A 21,659-nucleotide genomic window follows, 5' to 3' on the forward strand; every position below is an offset into this window, starting at 1 on the left:
CAAGCCTTCATGTACCCCCACAATGATGGGATTATGCCTCATGCTGCAGGCCCACGTTGTCCAGAACTAGTTCAAGGAGCATTCTGGAGAGTCCCTACGGATGGTGTGGCCTGCACGTGCGCCCGGCAAGAGCCCAATTGAGCATCAAAATGAAAGGGTGGAATCTGCTACAGAGCTGCAGCACATCCGCGCCGTGTGAACACTATACTGGCAGCCGGTATCCATGCAACAACCCTGGCCACAGAAAGTACGCAACGCCATTTATACTACATTATTTCTAATAATAACGACGTGCAGAAGAGGGATGACGGAGGGATTAACCGGGTGCGCAGCAGTTTCCTGCGGCAGACGCACTACACAGAAGACAACTGCAGGTCGCTCCCGAATCAAAAATGGCGGAGCGCTACTCCAGCACGTCGTGCGTGGTTTCCATGGCAGCGGTGAGACTTTCTGTGACGTTGAGCTACTTCCGGCGGAAGCTGCAGTAGTTGTTCTGGGTTAATATCTGTAATGGAAATGGATGCGTGTGGGGAAATGCTGGAGAATAACGGGCCCAAGATACACAGCAGCCCGGAGAGCCCGGACCTCTACGTGCTCAGCACCCTGCCGGAAGTGGTGGAGAGGGTCATGAGCTTCCTGCCCAGCAAAGCTCTGCTGCGGGCAGCCTGGTGTGTGTAGTTCGGGCATTATCCGGTGGTGCGGGACTACAGAGCCCAGCATGCATGCTAGTGCTACTCCCAGAGCAGGGGGGGTCTGTCAGTACCCCAGGGGCTCCAGTATGGTGTACAGTGTGGCTGGAGGAGCGCACTGCTTACCTTACAGGCTCTACACTTGGAGCAGAGTTGACTTAACTGCGCTTTCTGAAAACTTTAGAAACGCCATCGGGACTTGTGAAAAGTTTTGATCATTGGGGTCCGGCTGCTGAGACCCCACCGATTGCTAGAACCAGCTAGCTACAGCGCTGTCCAGAGCGCCATCACTGCCGGCTAGTTGGAAGACGGACACAATGATGGGCGTCCGCAGCTGGCTAGTAGTGACAGCATTCGGTGGAGCTCTTCAGCGATCGCTGGGGGTCTCAGCCACCGGACCCCCAGTGATCAACACTGTGTCAGAAGTTTTTAGAAAGCACCGATATGCTTCAGATTTCACAACTGTATTTCTATAGAAAACACCAGCTGACAATCGCAGACTGAGCTCTGCTGCATCTACACTCTACTGCCCTTTCACACGGCCGAGAAACTCGCGCAAGATTTGGACGTTGTAAAACGTATAAATCTCGCAACAATATGAGCCCCGTTCTTGCACTGCATGGCTTATGTTTTCGTTTTCCTTGGAACGTTGCACCCATTACAACAGGGAAAGTAAAGCCCATCGCTCGGCGTGCGATACAAGGCCGCGAGGATCCCTGCTTTACTGAAGTGATGGGAGGCGGTTTTGCCGTGAAAGCGCATGCTGGCAAGCGTGTTATTGGGCTGAGTTTCTCGGCCCAATATCGTGGTCACTCGTGTGTAGGGGGCCTTACTGACCATCATGTGAGATGCAGTCTTCTTACTGCCTCTTCTTAAAGGGGTATTCCTATCTCATAGCTTTATGGCATATCCACCAAACATGCCGTAAAAGTGAAAGGTGCGAGTCCCTCCTCTTGGACCTGCAGCTGTATTCTTTTCTGTCCCCCTGGACACAGTGAATGTGGTGGGCAGGAGGACACAAATAGCCATGGACCCTGCGCTGTCCTGTTTCTGTAGCTCCTATAAGGCAATGGGAGTTGAGCAAACTGTATAGCAGACGAGCTACGCCGTTTCAGTAAAGGCCCGTCCACACTGTCTTCTGCACCATCTGTTTAACGTATGGGGTTCAGAAGTGTGTCCGGGCCTCGGGGTCAGAGACCCACAGTCAGGTAGGAACCCTCTTCCGAACTCCATACGCTAAGCGGATGGTGCAGAAGACAGTGCGGACGGGTCATCCCTCAAGAGCTGCTGAAACAACATACGTAGCTCACTGTAACTCCTATTGACCTCTATGAGTTATGGAAACAGTGGAGCTCAGCCCAGCCACCTTGTATTCAGCAGTGTTCCCATCTGGCCCTTGTGAGGGTAACACCTCTGTAAGCCTACCTATAATTTGACAGAGCACAATTATATCTCTTTATATATTAGCCCAGCGTGGACCACAGCGAGTTATTGCAGGAAGCTGTTTGTTAGTTGCATAGCAGGACCCAGCTTCTACGCCTCTTTAAAATTATGTGTACAATGCCTTGCAAAACTATCACCCCCTCCCCCCTCCACCTCCGGTGTTATTTCAGTTTTGTTGCATTATGACCTGGAATTAAAATTTGATTCAGGAGTGGAAGTGGGGGTACCATTTGATTTACCCAACATTTTGAGGGTGCAAAATATTTTATCGTGACACAAACAATAATTAAGACTTCTGTACTGCAATGCATGATCGTTACATCCGATTGTCATGGGAACCCATCAAACCTCCGCAAGTAGCTGAGGGAGGGATGTTGAGCTATGATGTCTGGGTAGCCGCTCGTTGCTTTTTAGTATGTGTAGGTGCAGGGTCTTGGGTGCGCATGAGCCTCTCTACAAAATCCCATAAATGCTCAATTCGGCTCTTGCCGGGTGAACATGCAGGCAACGCCATTCGTAAGGACTCTCCAGAATGCTCCTTGAACTAGTTCTGGACAGCTTGGGCCTGCGGCATAGTGCATTATCCATCATTGTAGCTGAGGGCACAGAGGGAGCGTGTGCTCTCTCTGTGAACCCTTTACATGCCATGATCTACATTGATTGCAGCATTTAAGGAGTTAACAGTGGGGATTGTCTTTCTCACCGATTCCTACTGTTGCAGGGGGAGGCTGGTTGTCAGTCACAGACGCTCCCAAAGGCCCACTTCTAAGTTTGGGTCATGTAAGTTTACGTCCTGTTGCGTTGTGTCACCCAGCCAGGACATAAACTGCTGTCCTGTGGCATTAAGGGGTTAAGCAATGGCTTCTTTCTGCCCCTTCTGTTGAGTGTACGACTTATAGTGGTCCCATGGACAAATACTTTGGTCTCCACTGTGGATTATTGCTCCCCTTGCCGATCTGGTGGCCGGCCTTCTCCTGTCAGCCTTGTACTTGTGCCATATTCTTTCCACTGTCAAAGTTTGAGATAACTTTATGTAACCCAACCCTGATGTATACTTTTCCACAACTCTGTCTCTGACCTGTTTAGAGCGCTCATTCATCTGCATGTTGCTTGCTCAGTGAAGTCATGGACGCGAAGGCCTTTCAGAACAGATGTATTAAAAATTACATCATATGACACCCAGGACGTTATTCATCTAAATATGTGACTTCTGAAGTTAATTGGTTAGACCAGGCCTTATTAATTGTGCATTCACACAGGGAGGCGCATGTATTTGTGGTGAAAAACCATAAACTGTGGCAAAAGCGCACATTTTTTTCGGATGTGGTTTTGCTGCAGATTTTACTGCAACCAAACCACCCCCATATGAATACACCTTAAGGCCGCCTGCACACGGCCAGATTTGCATTGCCAAATCCGGAGCGTGCATCCGCCTCCGCATTCCGCAGTAAATACCTTCCATAGCATGATATGGAAAAGCGTTTTTTCCTGCCCACAAGCGGAAATCAATTGCGATATTCCACTCGTGGGGGAAAAGTCGCAGCATACTCTATTTTTTGGCGGATTCTGTGCAGACAGCTTCCATTGAAGTCAATGGAAGACGTCCTACTCACGGAGGATCGCGGGATCCGTGTCATCGCCTAACGACAGCTGTCACATCCGCAGTACAGATAAAGAAAAATCCGGACAGGTATGCAGGGGTCACCTTAAAGGGGTTGTCTCGCGAAAGCAAGTGGGGTTAAGCACTTCTGTATGGCCATATTAATGCACTTTGTAATGTACATCGTGCATTAAATATGAGCCATACAGAAGTTATTCACTTACCTTCCCTGTGCTGGCGTCCTCCTGATTGGCTGGAATCGGCACACGTGACGGGGCAGAGCTACGCGATGATGCGTAGAAGGGGGCGGAGCCAGAACGCGCTGCTGCCGGACAGACCCGAAGGCAGAAGACCCTTCTGCGCAAGCTCGTCTAATCGGGCGATTAGACGCTGAAGTTAGATGGAGACGGGGACGCCAGCGCAGGGAAGGTAAGTGAATAACTTCTGTATGGCTCATATTTAATGCACGATGTATATTACAAAGTGCATTAATATGGCCATACAGAAGTGTATAACCCCACTTGCTGCCGCGGGACAACCCCTTTAAGGGTTTCATAACAAAGGGGATGAATACTTATACACTCCTACTTTTAAAATCCATTTTAATTCCAGGTTGTTATGCAACGAACAGGAAAGCTGACGGGGTGTGAATACTTTGTCATGGCCGGGGATGGAATGGTCATTGATGAGAGCACTTCATAAAGGTTGTTTTGGTTTTAGTGTTTGCAGATTATGGAGGGAGTGTGCCTGGCGTAAACTGAAGACCCGACAGAAGGTGGCATGGTTATCATCCGTGGGGGCAGCAGAGCTGGATTTAGGTGCTCACTCTCTGGTCCAAGTTGTCAAAGAAGAATTAGAGGTATGAGAGAGTTCCCTCACTGTTCTTCTAAAGTGGTATTTGTAGGAATGAATTTTATTTTTCACTGGTGATATCTAATGTTGGAACTTGCATAATCTCACTTGCGCCCTCCAGGACAGCACACATACAGTGTATTACAGAGGCTCTAACACCTCATGAGTATTTTTGGCTAGGGCTGCATGGCCTCGATATGTCTCACTGCGAAAGATCTTGTATCTCCATGCTACATTACAAAATAGTGGATGTCCATTGCTGCAACCAGACAATCGCAGGAAATCCAAGCCTACAGCATTTCTTGCAGTTGTTGAGTCACAACTCAACCAAATTCAGTTACATTTGTATGGCAATGCAGTAATCTATGGCCACGCCATGTGATGTGTCATGATCAAGTCAACTTGTAGCCTTACTATACAGTACATCAAGGTGATGACACAGACATTGCCACTATACTCGCCACATGGCACATACACTGTAATACCCTGACTGCACTGCAATCTCAACTGCTGGGATTCAAGGAAGCTCCAATCTCAGCTGTTAGACCCTTCAGTGCTGCAATGAAATCTGATGGTGGCTCTTGTACTGTGATCAGTGGCTGCTTGGACTCAGCAATGTTTTCTAGGACTGTCTGTAAGTACCCATTAGGTATGTGCTGACAGATATCTGCACAGACACAATATACAGGGTTATTACTAATCATCTTACCAATGCGAAACCCTCATAATTCACGTTTAATGACACTCTGATATATACATTTAATATCAATGGAAACAGAAATTTCCATTTAGTAAAACTGTCCAGCAGTAAGATGTCCTTGTTGCCCATAACAACCAATCACAGTGCAGCTTTCATTTCTCAAGCTGCTGAGGTAAAATGAAAGCTGCGCTGTGATTGGTTGTTATGGGCAACAAGGATAGTCTTACTGGTAGACCGTTTTACTAAATGAGGCCCTAAAAGTTTTATTCTGCCATAAATCTTGCTATTTGTATAGCACCAACTTATTCCGCAACGCTTTTAAGTAATTTATTTATTCCCCCCCCCCCCTTCAGCAAGCTGGGTACTCATTTTACCGACCTCAGAAGGATGGAAGGCTGAGTCGACCTTGAGCCGACCACCTGAGCCATGCAGGGATTTAAACCGCAACCTTCAGGTTGTGATGAGAGCTTAGGACTACATTTCTTCTGTCTTAGCACTCTGCGCCACATGAGCCTCTTATCTATACAATCTGTGAGATCCCTTGGTGCGTATATTTCACATCACAAAGTCAGGTATTTGAAATATGTATCACTCATATGGGTAAAACCTACATCCGCCATATAATAGTCCACGTATGGAGAACAGGCACTGATAGCAGAATCTGCTTCCTCCTGCAGAAGGTCTACATAATACCAGAGATGTTCCTGTACTTCACGGATTATGAGTCACTTAATGATCGTGGGGCACACTGTGGTCCAAAGAGAGGTACGGCAGTCGTAACGCTAATGTCTATCATCTGCAAAGTCTTATTCCTTGAGTTTTACTAGTTGCTGTGATTGTAGATCCCTGATACAAGTAAGGCCGGGCTCAGGCGGACGTCATTCGCTACGTGTCGTCCATCGCCATCTACTATTTTACACACACATACAGTCGATGCGTACTGGCTGTGCGCCACGCGCATATCTGAGATGTGGTCATGGGAGCCCGGCCTAAAGAGGCAAAGTCAATAATTGAGGCTTTGGTTTTAAACTTGCTGTTTGTTTGTTAACCATTTAGAAACTGCAAATTATAGATAGGAAAGCACAGAACTGAATGTCTCCACAAAAAATATTGCTTGTAGTCACATCCAGCCCAAAATTATAAACTTTTTTTTGTATTTGCACTTGTAAAAAAAAAAAGTTTCTATCCCCAGTACTTCCAGGGCTGATGTTAGAATGGCGCCACCTGCTGTTTCTATTGATTAACTTTTCTGTATCCACCTCCGTAAATATTCCTAGGTGGTCGCACATTTTCAGTCTTGCTTCTCTCCACTCGGTATGTGGAGGGATCCCCGGTGTGGTGGGTGGCTGCTTCTGAAGCTACAGTGTCTTCTCTGCTTGTCAGAAGAGATGCTGAGCAAGTGGTAAAGGAACAAGATGGCATTACAGTAATTGCACCTGCTTCATATCTTCAGACCAGCAGAAGGCATGCTGCAGCTACAAAAGCAGCCGCTCACCACACCAGGTGCCACCTGCTGTCTCTGCTCTGTCCACCTCAGTAATTCTTCCACATGCTTAGTCCTACTTCTCCCCTTCTTCCACTGCAGAGAAGCAAGACTTTGGAACATTTTCTGAGGCGGACCGGACACAGAAGAGCTCTTAAAGGAGTTTTCCAAGTTATTTCTTTTATATAGTTTTGTCCTGCTCTACATAATAGAAATATACTCGCTGGAGCGCCGTTTCGGCAGTGCAGCGCTGCAGCATTTGACAGGTGATGTCACCCAGCCTGCACACCTGGTGACGTCCCATATACCTGTCACGTAGGCTTCTAATGTAGAAGCCCGAGGCAAGTTTACAGGATGTCACTGATGGCATCCCTGCCGGCCTCCCATTGGCTGCAGCCGTAACGTGGGTAAACAACCCATGTGAGCACTGCTGCTGATGTAAACCGCACTGGAGCAGCCGGCAGCAGCGGCGGGGGAAGAGTGCAGAGTGGGAGGTGAGCATGTGTATTATATTATACACACCTCGTCCCCCTACCTCCTTCCCCGCTGTCCCCTCTTAGCTGTCTTCGCTGCTTTTCGGCTCCTCCGGTAGCTGAAGAGGGCCCACATAGAGGTCTATAGTTGCGGTATTTGAGATCCATATCCTATGGGTTCCGAATACAGCATCAAGTCACTAATGCGCCTCTAAAGTTGGTATAAATAATTTTAAAAAGTGCCACAAACTCCATGAATTCAGTGCTTCAGCAAACTTGATCCATGAAAAAGAATTTCACTAAATGGCTGTAAAAAAGGTGTGAAATATGGTTTTATTTTGCGCAGTTGTGTGCACGGAGCCTTGGTAGATGTTTTTATAAGTGATGCTGGTTCTTCTTTTGTAGCAAAAAAGAAACATGGTTCAGAAACTGCGGCTTACCTCGAGAAACTTCTGCCAACGGACTGTGAAATTTTAGGACTTGCCACACCAGGAATTGTAGGTAATATACCACATGTTGTGTAGCAGAGCTGCAGTGAGCATACGTATTTACTAAGGAGTTTGTACTGTTGGTATGGTAGAAGGAAATGTCATTTCTCAAGCTTCCCCCAGTCACGGCGCACTAATATGGGCGTATGCAGATTTGGTCTATGAATATACAGTGTTTTCATGGACTGAAACACTATGTATTCCTGCATATATGGCCAGACTTGCATTTTCTTTGCGCATATATTAACGGCGTTTTCCATGTGCCAAACAAAACTGGCAAGCAGGTCCATTGATTTCATGTGTAAATACAGATGTATCATGCGCATTCACTGCGTATTTACACAATCCCCCTTGACTTCAATGGGCTATTTGGGAGACACATGTAAAATACCCTAATGCAAATCATTAAAGATTCAGCACTCTGTATTACACGCGTAAAACATCTGTGCATAATACGGAACGTATATACGCCTATGTGAATGAGCCCTCACAGTTATGTGCTGATATGTGATTTCCTCTTTTTATTTCTAAGAAAAACCACTTTCTGACATATTCATCTAAGCTCAGAAACTCAGCATTATATTCGTAGTGCCTTGTGAATGAATGACAAGGGCTATAGCATTACCCAGAAGGAGGTAAAAGCATTAGATTTGGTGGTGCTTCTGTTGACTGCCTGTGTGCCCCCCATAAGAAAGAAGCCCCTGTATGCAGATATACCAGAAGTCACTCTTGTCTTTCACAATCATTGTTGGGAGCAGGGACAGATTAAGGCTGCCCACAGTATGGAGCAGTTGACTATGATGCGGTGTCCCCAATAAGTGCTTGCTAGTGACCCCTCTATAATAATAGTATACCTCTAGACAATGGTCAGTTAGCAGTTGTATCTAATAACTTTGACTACAGTGCAGGTACCACCTGTCATCTCTGATTGGTGTCATTCTCTCTCCCTTTTCTTCTCTATCCGAGCCCAGACCACCATAATGCCTCCAACTGTTGCTTCAAAATCTAACACAGAGAAATCTTTGGTGTCTTGCTTTTCAATCATCCTCCCTACGTTTTCCAAAACTCGACAGAATTCATAGTGCCCCAGATACTAATTAGGCCTCAGGAAGCAAATGCTCCTTTTAAGTGCCCCATCAGTAGTAATGCTAACTCTTTTGGCCCCATAATTAAACATACCCCTTTTTGCCCCACAAGTAATAATGCCCACTTTCTGCCTCCATAATTTCTAATGTCGTCTCTTCTGCCCCTTTTCTCCTCCATAGTAATGGCATTCTTTCTAACTCATAATAGACAAAGCCAGCACTTCTTCCCCTGTAAATAGTAATGTCTCCATTTCCATAGCTGCCACTACACTAAACTTTTATTGATTTTGCCATTAACTTAAAGAGTGTGTCTGACCTACAGTATAGTATTAACCTATTCCACTGCACTTACAAGTCAGAGGGAACATGAACAGACAAAATAAGACTGTCCATCTCATCGCATTGCTTTTGTGTGCCAGGAACAATTAAGTAAATTTGTTAATTGTCCGACCAGAATGCTTGGATCTCGTGACACTGCCCTATTATATATATAGTCAATGTTGGACCTCTGTATTATTGTGAAGAGGGAATTCTTCCCATCTTGAATTTTAAATCCCCACCTGCTGAAAGAGCTTCAGAGCAGTGCAGGGAGAAGACAGGCTAGATTCGCATGAGTCCTGGCAGCTGAGGAGAGGTGAGTATATATTTTTTTATTTTTAACACATTCTAGGGATGATGTTCAGGGAATGGCTTATATTTAAAGCCCTTCCCCAAAAATCCCTGCAGTGCTTGCCAGCAGCCCATTGCTTTCAATGGGACTGCAGAAGTGCCGGTCCCATTGAAAGCAATGGGAGAACATCGCGATCCTCTGCCACAGGTGTGGCAGGGGATTCTTTATTCTCCATGGGGAGTCCTCTTCGCACTGATCATTGTAACAGTGCTGTCACAGTGTTCAGTGACAAGGGGTCTCCCCGCTGGGGAATATTGACGGGCACCACGGACCTACGGTGCACACATGTCCTATGTTTTGCGGGTATGTGCATTTGCACGCCTGTAAAACATGGACATGTGAACACACCATAGGGAACCAATGTTTCTAATAGGAGCGTGTTTTTGTGCGCACAACTGTACGCACATAAACACGCTTGTGTGAAGCCACCCTAAGGGTGCGCAGGCAGACGAGCGCATAAACGGCGCGTTTTTGCAACCAAACGTATATACGTGACCATCTGAGGCAATGGTTTCGAATGTATTCGTTCACATGGGCGATTTTACGGCGCGTAAAAACGGCAACCCGAAAAAAAAGCGGAACATATGCGATCGAAATACGCGCCAACACATATTCGATGGCCGAAAAGACCGTTTGCAAAGTAGGAACAAACGAAAATACGCTTTCTAGCTCTGGTCGTGATCGGTGAAAAACGATCGCTCGGGCGATTATACGTTGCGCTCGTGCGAACGTAAATACGCCTACGCTCGTCTGCCCGCACCCTAAGAGTGTATTTCTGCTGCCTTAACAGCCCTTAAAAGGTTTTGGTTTGGTCCTAAAGGACCAGACACTTTTTAGTGTTTTAACCCATATGGTTTATTTTTTTTACTACCCAATTTTTTTTTCCTCAGCTACCAAAATTATTTTTTGCTGTGTTTTTTTTTTTTTTTTATAGTTCTTTAGTTTTTAAATAAATACAGTGTGCTAAAATGAAGTACAGGAATGGGTTCCTCATTTTGTTTCTGACGCTTTTATATATAATTTGTATAGTTTCCCATTACAGGGCACATATGGCAATGGTTCTGGGTGGCAGTGGATAATTTTCTCTTTAATATATAATATTTTTAATTTATACTTAATTTTTTTTACTTATTTTTGTAACTTTTTTTTTTACTATGTCCCCAATGACGTCATGTAAGATCTCTGGGGGTCATTCACATTGTTTTTTTTATTTCATACTTTTCCACTGTAGCTGGGGCATCCATAGGAGCCCCAGTTACAGTGAAAACATCCCCCTAGTGTTACACTAGTCACTGGCAGAGTTAGTATGAGTCTGTTTCTCCCTTCTCCTAAGGGTCCTCGGCTGTGACTAACAGCTGAGGACCTGAGCTGCTCCTACTACATTGCAGGAGCTTTAATCCCACACTTTATTTTGGCTATCTGCTGGGATTAAAACCCAGGACCAAGCACCATAAATTTACTGTGCTTAAGGGGTTAGGGTGTATTTACATGGTCAATTTTCAATCAAGCAATTTCTACACGTTGTGAGATGCATTGAAATCTTGCGTGAAAATAACACATTATTTTTTATGGGTTTATATACATGGGTGATTTTTCTCTCACAGCAACACTGCGAGATAGAAAAATCTCAGCATATTTTATTTTTCGGCAATTCTGTTCAGGAATCCACCATTATTTCCTATGGGAGGAAAAAAAATCGCATTACACACGCAGGTAGATGCAATTTTTAAGGCAGTGCGATGTGATTTTCTAGTTTTACTATTGAAACAACATGCCATTTTTTTTTTTTTTCCCAAGTGTGTTTTTCTTGCAAATTGCATAACACTCACAGGAAAATTGACAGGTTTAAGAGTGTGATATATGTCTGAGTTCTTGGACCGATATCGCATTCGCCAGTTTAAATTTATCCTAAGTGTGAGAGTGATGTGACACCATATTCAGTCTACTATCATAAATCAGGAAAGTTTAGCAAGTACGTTGGTTCTTTGTTGCCCCACAACAATGGGGGAGTCAGTGTAGCCCACCATTTATTGACGCACTTTACCATTAGGTTTTTAAGGTCTTTGCAAATAGATTACCAATTACATGACTGCTAGTGGAATGTATAGTTTATTAACATATATACTTGTCTTCACATTAGTGACTCCCGGGGGTTCAGCAAGTAATCCACCCATGGAATTGGAAGACGGAGAGTCTGGCTTTGCACTTCTCTTTCCAAAAATCAGTGGTGTAAAAATCCAAAAATTTCACTTCTGTAAGGACTCCAAGAATAAAGTATTTGATGAGGCGAAACTGGAAGAGGCTGGTGAGTATCGCCGCGAATACACCGGTAAAGCACAAATGGAAGTGCTGCCTTAAACTGTGATTGAAGTTGTTGAATCCAGAGACTAGTACCATCAGTTATCTCTTTCTGTACACAATCCTTAGGCTGCGTTTAGACAGAACGATTATAGTTAAAAAAAATAAATAAAAAATCGTTTGAACGAACGTAAGTAAATGATAAACGTTCATTTTAAATGCGAGCCAATGACTAAACGACTAACGAGATTGGTGAAGCTCTCGCTTGTTGTTTAGTTTAAGCTGGCATAAAAATCAGTTCGCTTGTCGGACAGCATTGCAAGAGCCGTAACTCCTTTACATAGCCGTGTGAGAGCTTGTTTTATCTTGGGTCAATTTCTATTTTTTGTATTTTTTAATGGCACCAGTCTGGGGAACATACAATGTGTTGGGTCACAATAGCATAAGAAGTTTCTTATGTAGATCAGCACGATTAATGCAATAGTGAGAGATTTTTTTTACTATGTTTTCATAATAAACAACGCTTTTAAAGAAAAAAAAAAACCAATTGCATCTGCACCCTGGCATTCTAAGGTTGGGTTCACATGGGACTGAAATCCTGTGGAAAGCTCACGGAATGACCGCACGGAAATACCACAATGTTTCCCGGGAGAAATGCAGCTTCAAAACCCGCGCAGAAATTCCACGGCAGTTACACCCCGTGTGAACCCAGCCGAAGACCCACAATATTATTATTTTTCCATCGGCATAACTATGTGAGAGTTTGTTTTATGTGGGAAGAGTTAGGCTGCCTGTACACGGCCAGGGCGAAATATCGCTAGCGATATTCCACTGCGGGGGGAGCAGGGGGAAGAACTGACAGCTCTCCATGGTAAGCCTATCTAATAGATAGGCTAACCGTGGAAAATCGCAGCATGCTGCTCTTTAAATCCCGCGAGCAGAGAATCGCTATGATTCTCCGCTCGTAGACGTCGGGCTGTGCTTTCCATAGTTCTCCTGTGGAAAGCGTTGATTGCGTTACCCGTGGCCGGATTATCACTGCGGATAACGCAATTACAACTCGCCTGTGGACTGGAGGCCTTCAAGTTTTCATTGGTTCCACTCTGAGGTACATTTGACTTTTAGATTGCTTTTTATTCTGTTCATTGGGAGGTGAACAAAAATAGCAATTCTGGCATTACTTTTTTAAATTATTTTTGTGGCATTCACCATGTGTAATAAATAACTAAATGTTTTCATTGTCGTTACAAACGTGGTGATTTTTATTATGTGTTATTTTTTTTTCTTTTAGAAAAAATTTGTATTTTATCCAATTACAAAGTATTTTTTAGGGGAAAATGGGTATTCTTCTTTTTTTTTTTTTTTTTAACTGGATTTTTTTTCTTTAAGCCCTTTCTGCCACAGAGCATAACTGTACGTCAAGGCAGAGGGGTACTTAGTGCCACAGGGCATACGTTATGCCCTGGGCATTGCGCGAGATCATAAGAGATCTCGTGCTATGCCGCAGCTGGAGCCGGCTGTCACTGATAGCCTGTCTCCCCCTGCAACAGCAAGAGTGCATCAGAGCAGTGACCTCTGCTGTTAACCCCTTCCCTGCTGCTATCTACGTAGATTCAATTTGTCTATCTAAGCTCTCTGGAATGATAAAGCATCTTAGCTATTTCCTGCAGAGTATCCCCCAAGTAAATTTTCAAGAAAATAAATGAATTAAGTGAGCTCATGGTCTGGATGCGAATATTCGCATAAATTTACTAATAGGCTCATTAACTTACTGATAATATGTTTGTCTGATGTATGTTTGAATGTTTGTGTGTCCCAAGAACGTTTTTCCTTAGTTATCCAGGGCATTCCAGTCCCTACTGGCTAGTTTAGTGTGCCCTTATGTTTTTATATAATTAAGAATAAAATTAGGTTTGATCAATTAGTCTACTTTGTGAAGGCATGTACCCAGATATGACACCAATAAAAACTACAGTTCGCCATGCAAGAAAACAAGTCCTTATATGAAAAATAAAAAAATTATGGCTTTTGAAAAATGGAGATGAAAATCCGCCAAAAATTCTTAAGCCCAAAATAGGCCATGTCCTTAAGGGGTTAAATTAAAGTTTATTGAAACTTTTCTAACGCTAGTTTTTAGTCCCTGAAGGGGACTTGAAGATGTAATCATTCGATCACTGGGATAGTACACTGCAGTACTTATGTAGTGCACTCTACTAGGCTTATGACAGCAGCCTATCAGACTCTGCTGGAGGCGGGGCCTAATAGTCTGAGTTACATGACAGATATTGAACCCTTTGTCAGGATTCCTGCTGCCATGGGAACCCATTAGTACCTTGCAATCACACTGTGAGGTGCCAGTGGGTGACAGGAGGAGCCCTTTCATCTGCTTACATGCAGTTGCATTGATTGTGGCATGTAAGGGGGATAAACTGCCAGGATCTAAGGTTTCATCTGTACTGGCTGTACTGTCAGTAATCAGCCAATCCCTCACCTTAAAAAGATTCCTGTGCAGGTTTAAAGCCCATTAATGAGGTCAGTAAAAAGGCGTATTGGCGCTCACTAAGAGGTGTCATCCATTCCTGGGTAGTCTATAAAAAGGGGAGAATTTCATCCAATGTCCATAATAAAGTGCTTTGGGGATTATATTGAGTCAGGAGGAGCTTGTGCAGGTTATTCTGATTGGAATTATCATGATTTTACATACTATGATTTTGCCTGTCAGCTGCTTGGGCGGTTGTACTGCACCATTGTAGTATGACTCAAGTTCCTTTCATGGTCCTTTCTTCAGCACGACTGATGTGCTCGGGGTGCCACGCGCTTGCGCCATGCACACTTTTTTTTAAAATCTCCTGCTCTCTTGCGGATCCGCTGCACAGCACAAAAACAGCTGTGGCTGTGCCGTGGGCCTGGGCGGCTTCCATTGACTTCAATGGGAGTCGTCCATGCAGGAGATTCGTGGGAAAATGGAGCATGCTGCGATTTCGACCTGCACGCCGGGAAAAAAAATTACATTGGCGTGCATTTACTTGTCCTGCGGATACTAATGCATCCCTTTGGGCTTCTGGAGCTGCGGATCTCCTGCACGGGAGACACGCACAGATTTTATAATTAAAATCCGCACGTGGACATTAGGCCTTGGTGCTGCTTGTATGTTCATATTGCCATTCTGACCTATTCACATATATTACTGTACTTTTAGGACTTTAAGATGCAATTGACTATAGGATGTATCAAAGTTTAGACAACAGAAACAAAGAAAATATTTTGTACTAATTAAAACTTCCCAATTATCTAAGAAAGTGGAAGGGTTAATGTCACTAGCTCGGTCTAGAGTAGCGTCTCCTGTCTCGGTGTTCTAGAGTAAAAGGGGTTAATATTTTGCTCCTTAATTGTCTAAGGTAGAAATTGGAGGTTCATACTTGTGATTTAGGGTATATTAGGGGGTTAATATATTTTTCCCTGGTGGCACAATGTGAATGAGGGGTTTATACAAGAGGTCCAGGAGGGTATATGAAAAGGGTTAATATCTTTACACATGATCATATCCTAGCAAAACACAATAGCTGTAAATGTGTTCTACATATAGATCTGTGGTTAACCTTTGCATCACAGAATTAAACGAGCGTAGTGGGACTAGCAGTGCAATCATGTTCTGTATAAGGGCTCCTGTCTACGGGCAGGACGGAACCCACATACGGAATCCCGCAGTTCGACTCGTTGCCTAGCCGGTGACCCCGCGTACTTGTCAGGCTTAGTCTTTGTGCAGCAGATGTGCTGGCCTGAACTCTGGCATGCTTGCGCAGTACAGAAGACTCCACGCCATCGCTTTGGCGATGACGTGGCTCCCACAGTGATTCTTCATATTGATTATTGCAGAATAGCTGCGGGACAGACTTCAATGGAAGCCGTCTGTGCGAAGCCCCACACAAATTCGCAGCATGCTACGATTTCTTCTCCGCAAATGGAAAATCGCTATTGATTTCCGCTCGTGGGCAGAAAATCGTCTTTTTACATTGCATGCTATGGGCTGGATTTGCATGCGGAGTCCGGGGGCGGAATCCCGAACCGGACTACGCACTGCAAATCCGTCCGTGGACAGGAGCCCTTAGGTGGTGGTGCAGTGTTCCATTCCTCCCCCACACACACACAAATACACAGTCAGCCACTATAGCTGATGGTTTGGGGTTGACTTACCTCCCCAGGCTTCAGTGATGTGTCATGTCAGGAGGCTGAATGTGATGTGCACATTGCAGTCAACTTTCCTTTCTGCCCTGCACTGATATGAACAGCGGCACAATTCTCTCAGTGAACAGGCAGAACGCTTTATGAGCATGCTGCCGGATTATTATAAAATTTGTGGCCTGGAGCTGCCGGGCCCCCCTAATTGTGGACTATGAGACACAGGGACTGTTTAGCCCCCTGTCCACGAGCGGAGATCATAGCGATTCTCTGCTCGCGGGACTCAAATTGCGACATGACACTATCTCCGCGGTGAGCCTATCTGTCAGATAGGCTCACCGAAGAGAATTGTCAGTTCTCTCCCCGGCCTCGCCAATGGACAGTGGGCCTAAAGGAAATGGCACTGCACACAATATTTATGAAGCCTCCCTGCTACAAATGTTAGCCGTGTTGGACAATCCAGCCAGGGGTCACAAGCTACTATTTTCTGACCTTGTTCACTAGCTGCTCCTTATTCACCTATGCATGGGAGAATTTCACGCTGGTGCACCATGCGGCGGGTCATCCAGTCTAAGTAGTCTTTCCCATTGTTTCTGGGGTAATGCAAGCCATGTTTTTCCAAAGTATTGTCTTTTTTGATTTACAGGCCTTAAAAATAACCCAGACTTGCGTGTGGTTCTGATCTTTGGATACGACATTTGGAGGCACGGAGCGACACGTTTCCTACATCAAGTCCTTAATCCTCTAAATGAGAAAAATATTATAATTGCTGGCGGGCAAGTGGAATACCTTGTATCATTCTCTTCCCAAGCGTAAGTGGAGAAGCTTCATTTTTGTATTGTAATTTATTTGGTGAGTTGAGTAACTTTGCAGATACATTGTACTACTTATTTTATAGTGATCTGAGTTACTCTTGTATTACTACCTACAGCTGCATTCCCAGTACTGCATACTTCACAGCTTAAATCTCCCAGCAATCCTTTCTGGCTAAGCATCTGCACGGAGCTTGCTTTATTTTTCTGCATTCTGGAAAGTTTAACCCCATAAGAATGTGGCCTTTATTTTTGTTTTTTCCTCCCACTTTCAAAAAAATCTTAATTCTTATTTTCTGTCAACATAGCCATCTAGGGAGCTTGTTTTTTTGTTTTTTACGGGACCAGTTGTATTTTTCAATGGTACTATTAAATGTACCATAGAATGTACTGAAAAACTAGATATTTCTAAGTCAAGTGAAATGGAGAAAATCCTAAATTCTGCCATCTTCGGGTGGGGGTGGGGGTATCTTGCTTTTATGGCGTACACACTGCGGCAAAAATAACAACTTTATTCTATTGATTACTACAACACCTAATTTTATATAATTTTTTTGGTTGTACTACTTAAAAAAAAATAATATCTTTTAAAAAAAACATATTTTATGCTGCCGTCTTCTGCCAGACATAATTTTTTTAGATTTTTCTGTCAAGATAGTTGTGAGGGATTTGTTTTTTACAGTACATCCTGTAGTTTTTATTGGTACCATTTTGGAGTAGATACTACATGACAACCGAACAGCACCTCACGATCTCATTGCAGGAGGGGGGGGGGCATTCCAGAGCCCACAAAACTAATTATGGGATTTAAATGCCACTTTCAGAACTGACAGCGGCATTTCCAGGGTTAACAGTCGTAATCAGCGTTTGCGCTGATCGCAGCCATTGTTGGCGGCTATGAGAAACAGCCAGCACCTACATTGTATGAAGCAGGATCAGCTGCCAATCCCCCTTCATACAAACCTTGGACATACAGGACATTACTGTACATCCTGGGTCATTAGGGGATTAAAAAAACAACTGTTTCAAAACACGAACTCAACAAAACTGATAAGGATGTGTCTGTTGCCGAATTTTGTCACCTGTTTCCAGTAGTAACCAGTTTATAAAATGACACAATCTAAGTATTGCAATGCATCTGCTAAGTTACTTAAAGCATGCCTAGCTTTTCAGATGACTTTTCAGAATGAGCTGCCATATGTGTACATGAGAAATGGTGGGAAGAGCTGCTGCTGTGTTCTATAGACTGTCCACAGAGAACTGCAGAGACCCTGTTGTCTAATTGTCTGTTAGAGTCTTATTGTCTGTTACAAAGGACGATTGTCAGGCGCTTAAGTGCCCGACAGTCACCCCAGCAAATATTGCTCCTGTACTTTCCTGCAGGAGTGACGATTACTTGGTGAATGGAGGCGAAGCGGGACAAAAATTGTTTCCAATGGCCTGCCTTTATTCACAGTAAACAGGCACTGGTACATAGATGAGCTGCAGCCTGTTTACACAGACCAAATTTTGATTTTTTTTTTTTTTTTTTTAGCCTGCAGGAACTGAACAATGAACGATAAGCAAACTAATTTTACACTGAACGATTAAAAAGGCCCTTCCAGACATACTGACATAACCTCATCATGTAGAAGTGTACTGCAAGATTTAGCAGTGTACATGTCAATAAACAGGAGCAGATATTTCACCATTAGCTCCAGCATTTGCCTTTTGTGTGTGTCCTATATGTCAAGGGAGAAAAAACGCAGCAATATTAATTGGGTTTAACAAAATATTTATTGGTTTTATGATGTTCAAAACATATAAAACAAGAATTACGTCAAATAAATCAGTATAAACATTAGAGAACCATAAATGAGAGTAATGAATGGGGAAGACAAGAAGACGGGAAGAAGACATAAGGAAAAAACGAAAGGGATGAGGCTGTAATATGGTTTATTATGTGGGTGAACCTGAAAATGAAAAATAAAAATGAATTTATTCTGTTAACCTGGCTGGAACCATGCTCCTCATAAGTCTGTTGGGGGAGTAGATGGAATGGTTGAAGGTAAACTAGACTGCCCTGGAAGGGTCAAAGCTCCGGCTATTGGGTTCCATAGTCTGCGAATAATGGTACCGAGACGACCACGTTTTTTCGTACAACAATTCCTGATCCATAAGAATAGCTGCCAGCTTCTCATTGACCATGATCCAAGAGAAATAAATTAGTTTTCATAAAGTCATTACTAACTGAGGTTTTCCTCCAGGAGCGGCCGATTGCGATCCGTACAGCTGGGAAGCAATAGGATATCTATTTGTGGGTGTGTTTGGGGATGTTAGGAATTTGTTTACCCAGTAGAGCTTCCCAGGGCAATTTTTGTAGTGGAAAATATTAAAGTACCTGGATTCAGAATCTACGAAGCCTGGGGCAATTCCACCAAATGTGTAGGAAGAAACACTCCCCTCCTCATCCTCCTCTAAAGCATAAGCCTGACGTCCCAGGGAATCGCCATGATTCTTCGCTCGTGGACAGGGAGACTGTGCTTTCCATAGCAACGCTATGGAAAGCGGGCACTGTGTTCCCTGTGGCGGGGGAACGCAGTGCAAAAATGCCCGTGGACAGGCAGCCTTAAAGGGGGGTGTATATATATATATATATATATATATATATATATATATATATATATATATATATATATATATATATATATATATATGGCTTTCATATAAATGGAAAAGTTATACAACTGTCTAATATACTTTGTGTTTTGATTCCTGTCTTTTTTAAGACATTAGTTTGCTGTGTGTGCATGAGAACATACTCTTTACATTCAGAGCCTGCAAACTTGTATATAGATAGTCAGCTCTCAGTTGAGAAGTGGATACAATGGAATCAAGATTGGCAAATGGTGTGCTAAAGAAACTCCAATCGGATAGATTGTCTCAAACTGTTAGTGAAACTTGAGCAGTTGCTGATGATTAATCCTCCTTCATACAACCAGTATATTCCGCGTGTGGATTTTGCGCACTGAATACGCTGTACTAATCTGCCATAGGATCCCATGCTACTGATCACACACATTGCACACAATAAAGATCGCAGCATGTTTTAACTTGGCGTGTATTACACGTGCATAGACGCCAAGATAGTGCATGACGATTGGCAGCCCGCAGCAAGAACACAATGTCATTACATACTTGCTGCGTGCAGCAAATTACGTTCGCGTGCAGCATTCCATAGATAAACACAAAAACATTATAAATCTGAATTTATGTTGGTTTTTTGCAGTCCGTTCAGTAATGTGGGCTTTGATCACTTCTACTTCTTGCCTTGCAGAAAGAGTCGAAGTACAGATTGCATTGGTGTTGTTGGACTGGCACTGAGCGGCCCACAGATTCAGGGAGCTACCGTTCTTCTAGACCATGATGTGTGTGATGAGAAGACTGTGGACTCTGCCATGCAGCGTCTAAAAGCTGCGAACATCCCAGTGCAGAATAGTGTGGGGCTCATGTTTGCATGTCTTGGCCGAGGAGAGCAACACTACAAGAAGAAAAATGTTGAGGCTGACTCTTTTCGGAAACACTTTCCCAATGTGCCTTTGTTTGGCTTTTTTGGCAATGGGGAGATTGGTTGTGACCGGGTGGTTAGTGGCAATTTTACACTGCGAGAGTGTAATGGTGAAAAGGACAATCTTTTACACGGATACACCACAGTGATGACCATTATTCATTTTGGACACGCCAAATAATACTTCCCACATTGAGTGCTCAACTGCTCATATATACAGAAATTTGTACCAAACAAATGTTTCGACGTTCAATACGGTTGCTTTCGGAAACTTTAGATTAGCTATTTCCTGTTATATTATGTGATACTGCCTCAAAATAGAAGAAAAACTGTATTAAAATGTTAACATTCCTCTTTTATGTGGCTTTAATAAACATTTTGTGTTTTCTGATTTCATAGAGTTATACTACCTCCACTATTGGGGGTCCCAGAGTTCTTTACAACTACAGAGGCAATCAAATGTGGTTATCCGATATGAAATATTGTTTATTATACAGCATAGTACTTGAATATAAAAACTATATAACATAACAAAACATAATATCTTCATTGCTTTGTTCTGTTTTGAAAAAAAATATTTCTGCAAATTGAGTAATATGATGTGTTGAAGTGCGGAGTGATTTGGAAGTAAAAGCCTTCTACTGGCAGTATTTCGGTACGTGCTGAAACCTTAGGGAAGGAGCACATTTTGTTTCTGGAACTATCCAGGTTACAGGTACACACACGTTTCAGGCTGTTGTGTTGCAGCATGTAATGTTTGGCTCCTATGTAATTTCTGTCGTCATTGCAATGCATTGTCAATCCAGGGTACATCCACTGGCACATTGTGATAATCTGTGTTTATTCAGCACATGTTGGAAAATTACAGAATGAGGCTGGTCTACTGGTAAGAGTGATGGTTTTATCACACTTTAGTCCACACAGATCGAAGACTATTATGACTCTATAAAAATGGTTAATTTTAAAAAGGTAAGACTGTGTACAGACTTGTGGGATTGGCTTTAGGCGTTGTTGCCTCTGTTTTATAGTATTTTTGGGGAGCCATAATAGTCACAGCACACTAAGAGCCCATTCACACGGGGGAATTTCTGTCTGTAATCAGTTCATATTTTTTACTGATTAAATACAGACAGTTCACTGACCAACTGAATTAAATTGGTGTCTTCAGACGTGTATTTTATGCATAAAATACATGTGTAAAAAAATTGCAGCATGTCTTAAGGCTGGTTTAGACATGACGATTATCGAGCGATAATCGTTGTCTTCTTTAACAGCGCAAGGTTCTCTTCTGCATCCAGCTGTTTTCTGCTTGGAGCGCCCGGCTGTTATACAGCCAAGCG

General features: G+C 43.5%; 1 protein-coding gene across 1 annotated transcript; it reads left to right on the top strand.

The window, feature by feature from the left end:
- The first annotated feature begins 485 nt into the window (after window positions 1-485).
- On the top strand, window positions 486-20,710 carry FBXO22 (F-box protein 22). The gene is made up of 7 exons (XM_066592247.1): window positions 486-668; window positions 4,453-4,591; window positions 5,962-6,049; window positions 7,646-7,741; window positions 11,624-11,788; window positions 16,607-16,772; window positions 20,089-20,710. Exons 1-7 carry the CDS (start codon window positions 511-513, stop codon window positions 20,498-20,500), a joined length of 1,224 nt encoding a protein of 407 aa, XP_066448344.1. The 5' UTR covers window positions 486-510; the 3' UTR covers window positions 20,501-20,710.
- The last annotated feature ends 949 nt before the right edge of the window (window positions 20,711-21,659 follow it).

This window comes from Eleutherodactylus coqui, chromosome 2, assembly GCF_035609145.1.
Source record: "Eleutherodactylus coqui strain aEleCoq1 chromosome 2, aEleCoq1.hap1, whole genome shotgun sequence".
NCBI classification, from domain to species: Eukaryota; Metazoa; Chordata; class Amphibia; order Anura; family Eleutherodactylidae; genus Eleutherodactylus; species Eleutherodactylus coqui.